The sequence below is a fragment of the Branchiostoma floridae genome, chromosome 1, assembly GCF_000003815.2.
Source record: "Branchiostoma floridae strain S238N-H82 chromosome 1, Bfl_VNyyK, whole genome shotgun sequence".
NCBI classification, from domain to species: domain Eukaryota; kingdom Metazoa; phylum Chordata; class Leptocardii; order Amphioxiformes; family Branchiostomatidae; genus Branchiostoma; species Branchiostoma floridae.
The window spans coordinates 9,403,872-9,414,797 of NC_049979.1; the positions used below are offsets into that span (position 1 = coordinate 9,403,872).

The 10,926-nt window shown below is 41.4% G+C and overlaps 2 protein-coding genes across 2 annotated transcripts; both read right to left on the reverse strand.

Annotated features, from left to right (window-relative positions):
- Window positions 1-1,412: 1,412 nt before the first annotated feature.
- On the reverse strand, window positions 1,413-5,095 carry LOC118417828 (Golgi-associated plant pathogenesis-related protein 1-like). Its single transcript, XM_035823579.1, has 4 exons — window positions 4,880-5,095; window positions 2,985-3,215; window positions 2,395-2,472; window positions 1,413-2,022 (listed from the first exon to the last, which is right to left on the reverse strand). Exons 1-4 carry the CDS (start codon window positions 4,890-4,892, stop codon window positions 1,865-1,867), a joined length of 480 nt encoding a protein of 159 aa, XP_035679472.1. The 5' UTR covers window positions 4,893-5,095; the 3' UTR covers window positions 1,413-1,864.
- Window positions 5,096-5,746: 651 nt separating this feature from the next.
- On the reverse strand, window positions 5,747-9,412 carry LOC118423795 (Golgi-associated plant pathogenesis-related protein 1-like). Its single transcript, XM_035832033.1, has 5 exons — window positions 9,169-9,412; window positions 7,903-8,047; window positions 7,198-7,298; window positions 6,820-6,897; window positions 5,747-6,465 (listed from the first exon to the last, which is right to left on the reverse strand). The coding sequence occupies exons 1-5, from the start codon at window positions 9,179-9,181 to the stop codon at window positions 6,305-6,307; spliced, it is 498 nt and encodes a 165-aa protein (XP_035687926.1). The 5' UTR covers window positions 9,182-9,412; the 3' UTR covers window positions 5,747-6,304.
- Window positions 9,413-10,926: the final 1,514 nt, after the last annotated feature.

The window sequence follows — 10,926 nt, forward strand, 5'->3', positions numbered from 1 at the left end:
AAATGTTGTTGGATGGTTGTTAAGACACAACCTGTGAGTCAAACTATTTTGTGATAAAAACATATATGACATATTCTTCTCTTGCAGATTACCTTTGTAAATATCAGCAAATTATATCAAAGCAGAATAATATTATCCCAGTTCTTTGTATATATGTGTGGACAAGTGCATTTTGAAAGAGTACAACGGAGAGCACTCCGTATCGTCTCACTGGGGGGAAGACGAGAGGTGCCTGCTCTGCCGACGCTGAAAGAACGACGAGAGGTTGCGGCAGTGAAGCTACTGAGGGACATGCTGGACGAGGGTCACCCCCTCCATGACCTGGTGCCGCCGGCCAGAACTACAGTCACTGGGAGGACTCTTAGAAACGGAAATGCACTTACTGTGCCAGCTGCCCGGACACAGAGACTGAGAAGGTCGTTCTTGTACCAGGCTATACGCCTGTACAACGAGGCTTGATACTCTGCGTAGGACGTTCCTGTCCTTGACTCCGGTGTTCCTTGTGAAGTATAATGTACAACTTTGTATAGGCGTTTCTGTATCATGTACTGTAATTTGTTTAATGGATGTATATACATATATTTTGTAGTCGACATGTTGAAAATTTGTACAAAATCAGTGATATTCAGTTTGTTCTTACAAACTGCGATGCTGATTCTTTTCTGAATAAACGAATAAAAAACGAATATAATGTGTAGTACATGAAATTGTATTTGTAGAAAACAAGTTGTAAACATTTTACATTCGCACTGGTGAGACCATTTTGCCATATAGATGCTTATCTTTGCTGTTTCATTTCACATAGCTTTAAGTTCAATAAAAAAAATTCAAATGTGCCTGTACAATGTGTTTTACAGTTCTTTTATAGTAATCTACCACTGAACTTCATTGAAAGAATGCAATAACTTCAGGACTTATACTACAATTACTTCTCTTTGTTGAAGGGTGTACAGTAGTTGCAGACAGGAGTACTTTGGGACTGCATTCTTGTGGCAACACCACAGTGTGGCAAGGAGTAAAACAGTTCATTCAAGCAGTGGTGAAGATAGCTGAGGAGTTACTTAATTGTTGAGCTTAAGAAATTGCTGCAAATGTTTGAGTAGAGTTTTCTCAAAGCCGCTTAACATCACATGTATGCAAGTGCAAAAGGTACCATTGGAGAATACCTTACATTTATTTGATGTCTCATAATGCCCAACCTTGCGTTGCACTTTGTTTCAAAGAAATATGAAAATAAAATTCTGAAAGAGAAATAAAGAAGTATTTCATAACAGCACCAACTAGGAAATTACCCACGCTTATGACCAAACACTTGATAACAGGACATTACATTAACACTTTTGACATCTCATCTTCCTAAAGGCAAAGATGAAATCGGCATGCATTGTGTATTCTTAATTAATAGTATAATACTCAATGTTCATTTGTTCCTTGTCTGCTGCACGGTGCAGAGCATTGTTGGTCAGCTTTGTTGCTTATCAAATATTGCTGCTTCTACATCTGTGACAGTGACCAACATCGACTTACAAACACTGATAAAAGTACAACTTAGCAGCATTAAATGTCCGAATGTGCTTCCGTGTGTTGAAAATGCTCGTTTGGATATCACATCTAGCACCATCGTCATCTCCTATAGTCTCTCGGAGTCTCTTGGCTCCTGGGGCAATAGTGAAAATAAGCCAATAGGTTGTATAATTTGCCAGAGAGGTTACCAGCGAAGGACTTACACATGGGCTGCAAATGTGTACCAGTAGATCATTGGTCGGTTGGTTCCTCTGGCAAATTATTCAACCTACTTGCTTCATGTTACTATTTTCCCAGGAACCCAAAGAGCCTGGAAAAGCTACGTCCATACGTCCGAGCATCAGCGCGGAGGCCAGACGTTCTCTGCGTACTCCCCCTCCTCTATCATGTTCCCAGGTGGGAAGTACCTGGCGACTATGTACGTGCTCCCGTCCTCCGCCCTGGCCACGCCGCACCCGACCTTCACCGTGCTCCGCCACACCATCGCCGTGAAATGACCTGGTGGGAAAATAGGGACGAAAACAAAACATTTACTCTTCTGACGGTCTTCACATTCCCGTACAATTAAGAACATTAGATACGATCAAATCTCACAAGGAAACCATTCAGGGGACCGTGAAAATCTGGTCAATGTGGGCAGCTGATCAATATACATTCTTAATGCTTGTGTCGATGGAAACAATTATCTAAGGGACCACCAAAAAGTAGTGCCCTTGGTCAGGTGTTCCTTGTGTAAGGACGGTCACATGTACAGGTTCGACATTATACACTGTGAACAATTAATTTATGGCAAAACAGCATTGAAGATTAAAGAAAAACAACAAAGGTCCCAAAGATACTGTGATAGTTGTTCAGTCTTAAGATCCTTACTTGTTCTTGGTTGATATCCAGGTGTCTCGAAGTTGTATCTCTTCATCTCAGTGTACCACAGTTCTGACGCTTCACGTCCTTCAAACAAGAAAAAAAATGTTGATTCGACTTGGTGATTTGTCAATGCTTCGCAAACGGCTAAAATGTGAGTGAAGAAGGACTTGAAGGCCATAAATCTTTCCTCTTTATGAATCCTTATTTGGATGACAAGAATGCTTCTTTATTTTATCTTAATTTCAATCCTAATAGTGTTCTCGTTGGAAATTATAAAATGATGCTGATTTGTCGAAAAAGGAGCACTTGTCATTTTATATCAGAACAAAAACTGTGGCCCACCTCAGTGCGAGCACGAAAACGCGGTGACGGTGATAATGATAGTGATGTTACCACTCGCTCTCCCTTTTCGCTTTCCCACAACGTGGTAAACAATCGCAAAGGGTTACGCTGTAGTACTAACTACGGAGGATGATACCCAGGCTAGCTCTTGATGTGACATGTTGCAAGGATAGATGTTGTAAAAGCAGTTCTTATATCATGAGCAACAAAATCATTCGACAGATGTAACGTTATGATGAAGCCGGTTCCCGTACCTGACTGCTGGTAGGACGCGCAGGCGATGCTCTCCCCGTACAGCCCCTCGATGGCCTCCGGACTGTGCCGCAGGTCTGCTATACTGTTCGTCTCTGCCAGTCCTCTGGCGTACGCCTTTGCACTTCTGCTGAGCTTTTTGGAAAGTTTGAGTTTTGGCGCGCCGTGCCATGTGCGGTACTCGTTATGTGTCTCCAGCAGGTCTCTCCGGAACCTCCGCTGCTCCTTAGAGCCTGGGCAAGATCGAGGCAAAAGCCAGATATGATACTTTGAAATACTATTGGAAATGTCTTGAGAATATAGCATAAATGTACAAGATTTAGCTATTGTAACTTCCGTGAAAACAAAGGTGCAGTCTTGCTGTGCGTTCAAGTTCGAATTCGCTCTCACTGGCCCGGGTCCAAAGTTGTAATCAGAGACTAACAGGATCGATTGGAAGGTTGAACTGGCCTGCGTCGAAAATTCTTCGGCAGGCTGTCAGAAAGTGTGCGTTGGCACATGGCTAAAAGTCAGAAACCCGAGGATTGCATGTTCCCGGGAGCGATGCATGTAATGTGTGGAATTGACATGGTTATCATGGTTGTTTCTTGTTTTATTTTGCCAAGAAATTGACAAAACGTAAGATATTTCACGGGGGTATGAAATCTTTGATGATTTCACATTGTTGTGTCCTCTTTCGTTGGGGTCTTTCATACCACAAAAGTTTTGGGCCCAATTTCATTACAACAAATCAATTGCGTTACAATTGAATGGTAACCTTTTTTGTCTTCAGCGTCTTCATGACATTCGGAAGAGCAATTAATCAGATCACCCTCGACCGGCTGTGTTTCTGATGACAGATGTAAATACTACAAACTCTGGGAAGCGATAAGAAATAATACTGGATAAGAGCGAGCGCTTTCTGCTCGTCAGTAACAGTTTTGTGTTAACCCGTCTCCTTTATCATTTCTTGTGACCTCAAGCATTGAAGTCAACTTCTCTGTTCATAATGCCGGATATGGACAGAGGTCAGACAGCGACAGTACGAAGCTGGACTCTCTAATTACGTCCTAAAGTTCATATCTGCCTTCGCCTGCTCAGGATTTCCGTTTGACATATCATTTATGTCCTACTGGGTTACAAATGGGCCGTGTCAAAAGTATAACATCGCGTCATCGTCAAGTGCTAAATACGGCGACTTTCCTCTTATATACAAGTGGTTCGAAATCGTACAACTACAACTTCAACTACGCTATCTTGTGAAATACATCTAATTCAACAATAGAGAATTATCACAATTATTCAAAATTACCGGTCACGGTTGAAGGCAGATGGACTACATCATGCATTTCATCGCCTGTGCTTGAAAAGTGGGACGTAGACCAGATAACATTACGGACATAGGTAACATGCCGACACGGCGTTCCGTTCCCTGTTGATGCCCATGGCTAAATGTCTGCAGTGATGTCGGTCAACGGCTGTTACTTGGTGTTACTACAGGCGGGGTGGCCATATGCAGACGGTCAGTCCGCGATTGGTAACACCCCTCAAACTTAAACGGATTTCCAGCCATGATTCAAACACTTCGTTGTAGACATGAACATGAACGGGGCTGCTCTCAGAACAGCATTGAGCCCTATTTAGCTAGATTCCGTGTCAATAATGGTGCCAAGGACTTTACCAAATAGCCGAGCCAGCCTTATTTGAAGTCCAGTGTACCAAAATCAAGTGCATAGAACGATGTAAGGTCAAGTGCCTGTGCATTATACAAGAATACGACAAGCGTCAATCCAATTTACGCTGCCATGATGGTCAAAGGTAAGACGGACTCGGTATTGGCTTGTTTCACACACCCGTACCCCCATCATGGGCAGTCAAAAATAGTCCGAGATATTAGACTTGGTATACTGTTACTTACCGAACAGCCCCATCGCTAAACTTCACTTCAGTTCCCTCTAGATCCTCTTGTCTTGTGTGCAGAAGAGAACAGAGCTTAATTCTCAGCCAGAAACCATTTTCAGACTAAACAGTTGACACCGAGCGGTGTCAAGGGGGCATGTGGCGAGGCCCCGGCATTCTTGTTGACGAGAGAAACTGTCTGTGTTGGCAGCAAGCTACGGGAAGCACATTGACAGACGGGCACGCGCGAACGTCATATAGAGTTTCGGACACAACATATGTGTTGTACTGACACAACTGTCATAACGAACGATCGTTATAATGATACAAATAATTCTACAAAGTCCATTCTTGTGTGGCAGCGATAAAATTGCAACGGAATTGCAACGGTGTGAACATAATTAGTAGATAGCATGGTTTAGAAGTGTTCAAAGCAAATGAAGTAGACTCTACAGAAGAATAATTCATGGAAATTGCAATTGTTTCGTGTTGCATCTCAAGGTCTTATTACTTTTGCCTGATAAAAACAAATAGAAAAAATACTTTTATCGTCATGAATGTTAAATGAATGATCGGATACAGAGGCATAAAGTTGTAAAATTTATACGAATCGTGTCGAGTTACTGTTTACATACTGTTTGCAAGAAAGTTAGCAAAATACTTCTTGATATCATGTTCATTTGAAAGAGGACAAACTTTCTGTCTTAGTATACATTTTTTTAAACTACAATAATCTACAATAACAAATAGAAGCCGTATAATACAGAGCAATATAAGAGGGTCTGGCCATGGGTGTATAGACTATCTTTATCATCCCAGGCATTCCCAGCTGACTACTACGATTTTCAATTCGCTTCTATATATGCTTTCATCTTGTCACTTGTAAATATATGTTCGGCGTACACACTTAAATGTGAATATAGATTACTGTATCTGTATCTGTATCTATATAGCCAGTATAACCGTCGTTCGCCGGCGTAACACACCAGATTACATCATTTGTTTAGACCTTGCGGCTGGAATGCGCACGCGCACACGAACCCGTAATGATCAGCGGGATCGATTACATCTGCCATCACTTGTCCTGTTTTAGTCTTTTTCTTAGTTCACAATTTCAATGAAGATTTCGCCATGTTCATGAACTATTTCCGACGGGTGTTCTACTTGATTTCAATGAAATATTAAACCGTTGAGGCACTAACAAACCCCATTCCCAATAGTCGGTGAGCGCTGAGTGACTGTACATCGACTAGATTTGAATTTGTGTGATAAAATGATGTAATGGATGTAACGTTAAAGGTACGATTTAAAAGACAATTTAACACACAAAACTTAAAAAAAATCCTTCTTTTTCAATCTGTCAAATCTACGTTCTCAAATTGGTACAGCCTCTTGTGGAAGCGGGTGTAAAAAGCTCCGACGAAGAACTAAAAGAACGTATGGTCTATTTCTTGGTAGGCAGGACATTGTCGGTGAAGCCGCCGTCCTCCTGACTGTTCCCCCTTGGCGTGTACCGGGCTGTGACGTAATACTTTCCGCTCTCGGCCAGGTACTTGGCCGCCCCGAACTGCTGGGAACTCTTCCAGACCATCTGGGTGAAGTTCTCTGGAAGGGATAGTTAACGATAGTGCAGTGTGAAGCAACTGCAAATGGTTTCGCCATGTCAGACAACTCTCTGAGATTCTTGGACATCGTGTTGAATTAAATGCCCTATCCTACAAGATCAAACATATTTTTATGTATACTAGTAATACGTGGCAGTTCTCTGTATTCTTGTTGTGTCAACGGTTGAATTATGCTTATTATGCCATAAGACATATAAAACTACAATCTCTTTAGCTATATGTAACCCTCTTATAGTTCTGTCTTTCCTTTGGTTCGGAGCTCAGTGGACGTGCACACAGTCACTTACATTGTGTTTCGTACCATCCATAGCAGTTATATGTGTTTTACTCTTACCTGTAGTGTTCTGCGTCTCACCGCTGCCGTACGTGTAGTTTTGGGACTCATTGTACCACATATCTGCTACCTGGCGAGCTTAGAGTGAATTGCAAGAAGCACAGTGAGCCACAGTGATTACGTACATCATGGCAATGTTGAAACCAAGAAAGCAGCGATGACTCAACAGGGTACGTACATTTAAAGAGAACGTCGGTCACGTCGAGTATTCATAACGCTTGTTCGATTACAGCACCTATCCATGTGAACCTCATGCGTTCATTAAACGTCATAATGGGAAACACACAAATTTGTGTAAACAAAAGGTTTACCTAAAATCATTGAAAGTCACCCCCAAGCACACATGATAGAAAGAAACGGAAAACAAATGAAAATCACCAGTGATATCTTTCTTGTTCATCAGTATGGACTCTCCAAACTTCCCCTCCTCCCACTCCTTACTGTGGCGTGTTTCGTCCATGCTCATCGTTCTGCAGTACCTGAGAAACAATTGTGAACAAAAGTCTCATTATACACTCGTACACAATTCTATATGAACAACATCTAAATGATATATATCACGTACATTTAGATTAACCATCATTACCCACGTGTATTCAACCTTAGCACATAAGGTTCTAACGTGCATATTTCTAGTTTTCAAAGGGATGTTGGTTTAGCGATGTAGTGTTTGTTTATAATGTAAACCAGCAATGAGTTTCAGACACCATTGATAATGTGTATGTTTGTCATTATGTAATAAAATCCATCTTATTTTACTACTATCTATATCTATCAATCTGTCTTTATATTTCTCTCAGTATCCTTACAATAGAGAGATATAGATATGGATAGATAGACATCTTACGATAAAACGGTCAGAACGTTTTTGTTCTGTGTTAAAATCTCAACGTTTTGTAATGCCCTGTAAACAATTCCCCCCATTGGCTGCTACAGTTGGACAGCTTGGTTTTCAGTGTAAAAATGAAATCCCGCGCGCCATGCCTTGAGCTTTTCCGGATCAAGGCTTGAGCTAAGATGGATGTGAAACAATGAGGCGATATGGAGCTGCCCTTTTCCCTTGTTGACATCGTGTTTACCAACCTGTATGCTTGTCTGCACATCTGAGCATCCATTTTTAAAGGCCGTACTCCGTGTTTGGCTCTGTACTCGTTAATGAGCTGCAGGAGCTCTTGTTGGAACGTCACCTTCTCCTCCGGTTTTTCTTGCACTTTCTTTTTCTTGGATACTGTGAAAAACGGCGAGACAAATTATACACTTAACCTTAACCCTGCTGCCTGACCCTTTAACAAACGGAAAACTGCTCGCCAAGCCAGCGGCTTCTTCGGTGTGCTAAATGTTAATACCAAAGGGATTGCAATATGGTCAAAGGATCCACCAGCCTAAAAATAAAGTGTGTGTGCGTGCGTGTGCGTTTGATATAGACCTATGTGTATATTCGTGACTTTTTAACGATTCTGTTGAAAGGCAAATAAACACGCAAGCAAACACTGTTACAAACATAAAGCTCAATTTCTGATGTAATGTATGATAGGCCTGTGCCCATGTAAACGATTCGCAATAAGTACAGATTTACGTTATTTCAAGGATGGTCTATTAGAGAGCTCATCGGGATGAGACCACCAATGAAGATTCCCTCCACGCCATGTCAGCAGGGATACTTGTACAAATAAAATAGGTTCAAGCAGGAGGCAGTCATCTGTCATTTCCATCCCTGTCCTTGGTGCTGAAATCCGACATGTCGCTTCCCTGCTATCTCTGAGCCGTTTTAACGACCACACCCTGTTATACCTGGTATCTCATACTTGAATCACTTGTCACTAACAGCCGCGGGGGAATATTCTGTCCCCAGTTAACAAACCAAGGCGGACATATGATCCACGTGGGAGCGGTGTGCGCTGACTTTCATCTCAACCGTATGTTGTAAAAGCTATCCGAATGCCGATCTCTTTGATTTTGATGGATTTTATTTTATTCAACCATTCGGCAATACAAGTCGTACTAATAAACAACATAATACATGGCTGATACCATGCATATTCAAGCAGACAGTAAAAACTACACCAATCCGTTGCAAAATTGATATGATTGATAGTTACTTGTCAGGTCGCAGTAAGCTTTTGCGCAATATACATATCCATGTTCACTCTTCACTGTAAACACCATGTTGTGATTAAAACACGTCACAACTCAGCGAGGAAGGCAAAAAGTACATGACTAGTAAACAAATTTGTAATCTTTAACATCTAAATAGCCGTCTGATGATATGGATGTTTCGTCAGGACTATCGTATGCGATTTACAAACCATGATATGCCAATCCCAAAGTTTTACTAAAATCAAGCGTTACCTGACTTGCCCATTGTGCTGCGGGTTACGAACCGTTGGAGAAACGTAACAGGTGATCGCACGTTCCAAGATCCCCGCACTAGCCCGTACTTGGGAGAAGGTGTCCTGTCCTTCAGTCTGTGGAGACGTGGAACACGACACCACTGCTGAAGGAGATGTCTAATCACATCACGCACCGCTCCAGGGTTTTTTTATTAGCTGCCATGGTAGCCACTTCGTCATCTGGAGCGTTTCAAAATCCATCGGACGGGATGTATGCTTGTTAGCCTGTGTGGTCTTCATTCTGATTTATTAGCTGTTGTCATAACATACAAGCAAGTTCCGTGTTTTCGAGGACGACTGACAGCAGTAGCGCTTTCAATGAACTGGTGAGACGGAAAAACTACCGGCCACTACTATCCCTACGACCCAACCTCTGCTTGGAGAAAAATCCAGCGGGCACTAGTACTACGCAGGAAAATAAAAACACGTCTACGGATAACACCTGTATTAAGAAAGTACCCTGGTAGCAGCACTGCTTGAATTGTCTATCGTCCACCTGAAGTGATCCAATCTAAAACATGCTTTCAACCCGTGTTGAGTTTTGAAATGACCCCTGAATTCCCTGCAAAAGGTATCATGTATCCACCATCCGGTATGTCTGAAAAGGTTGCATGACAGGGTATACACTAAGCTACTCTTTATTGCTTCTCTTCACCCCGTTAAAATGTCAGACCCAACAGTATGTCAAAATCGCTACTTCTGCGTGTGGAATAAACATGAACGTGGAAAGTTAGGGCGCATTGGCTGTCCGAATGTTTGATGTGTTATGATGAATGAGACAGGAGAATTACCAGCACTTTTTTTCATGTGGATTCCGTGTCAGTTGAAATACGCGGCTTCTAGTGAAATTTGATAGTCGTGTTTACACACAACCCATGGTACATATGAATTAGAGACGGATATAATAGTAGACTTGTTGATTGTATTATATTACAGTGCATGTGAGTCTTTGGAGTGATTGATGAGTTTCACACTGATTTGAATATGTGGATGGCATCTACGCGTGCACCGATTTTCGTCTGTTTAGAAAAGCTTCCGACCGTACTGTGAATCGTACAAAGAAGATTAAAATTAGCAAATATATGCCTTAGAATGCAAAATGATATCGGAAATCGGATTAATGGACAGCCACTCCATTGGAGTATGGTAAGTGTACACGTGCAGGTTCAGCGTCCTTTGTTGACGGGCTTTCCTCGCCGTTCTCTTTGCCTCAGCAGCAGATACTCTCTCTGTCGGATACTAACGTCATAGAATGCTTAAGTCAATGTCAAAGATGTGAGAGTATACCAAGTTGTGTACTCATTTATTTGTAAAACCAGCCTGGTCACTGAATTTTCATGATAAAAGCAACTTTTTTGGTCCTATTATTTCTTCACGTTGAATCAATTTTGCAGTGCCCAGAGGATATCATTCATACAATCAAATTAGCATGGCATACATTTGTATATGGGAAATAATATATGTTAACTAAATACATGTTACATCAAAGAAAATGGTTCATACACAATGCATGATTACCATAATGAATTGTGTAATATTACTAGGTCCTTAGATCACCCCCTGCTAGGCAATAAAATCTGTTCCTAAAGTCAGTAGTAATGAAGTTATTTTAATTCCAAAGGGCTGTTGAGTACTTTAATACTTTAACTATACATATAAAAATACTGTTTATAGCAATCATATGACATAATACAAAGATATGTAACATGAATATAAG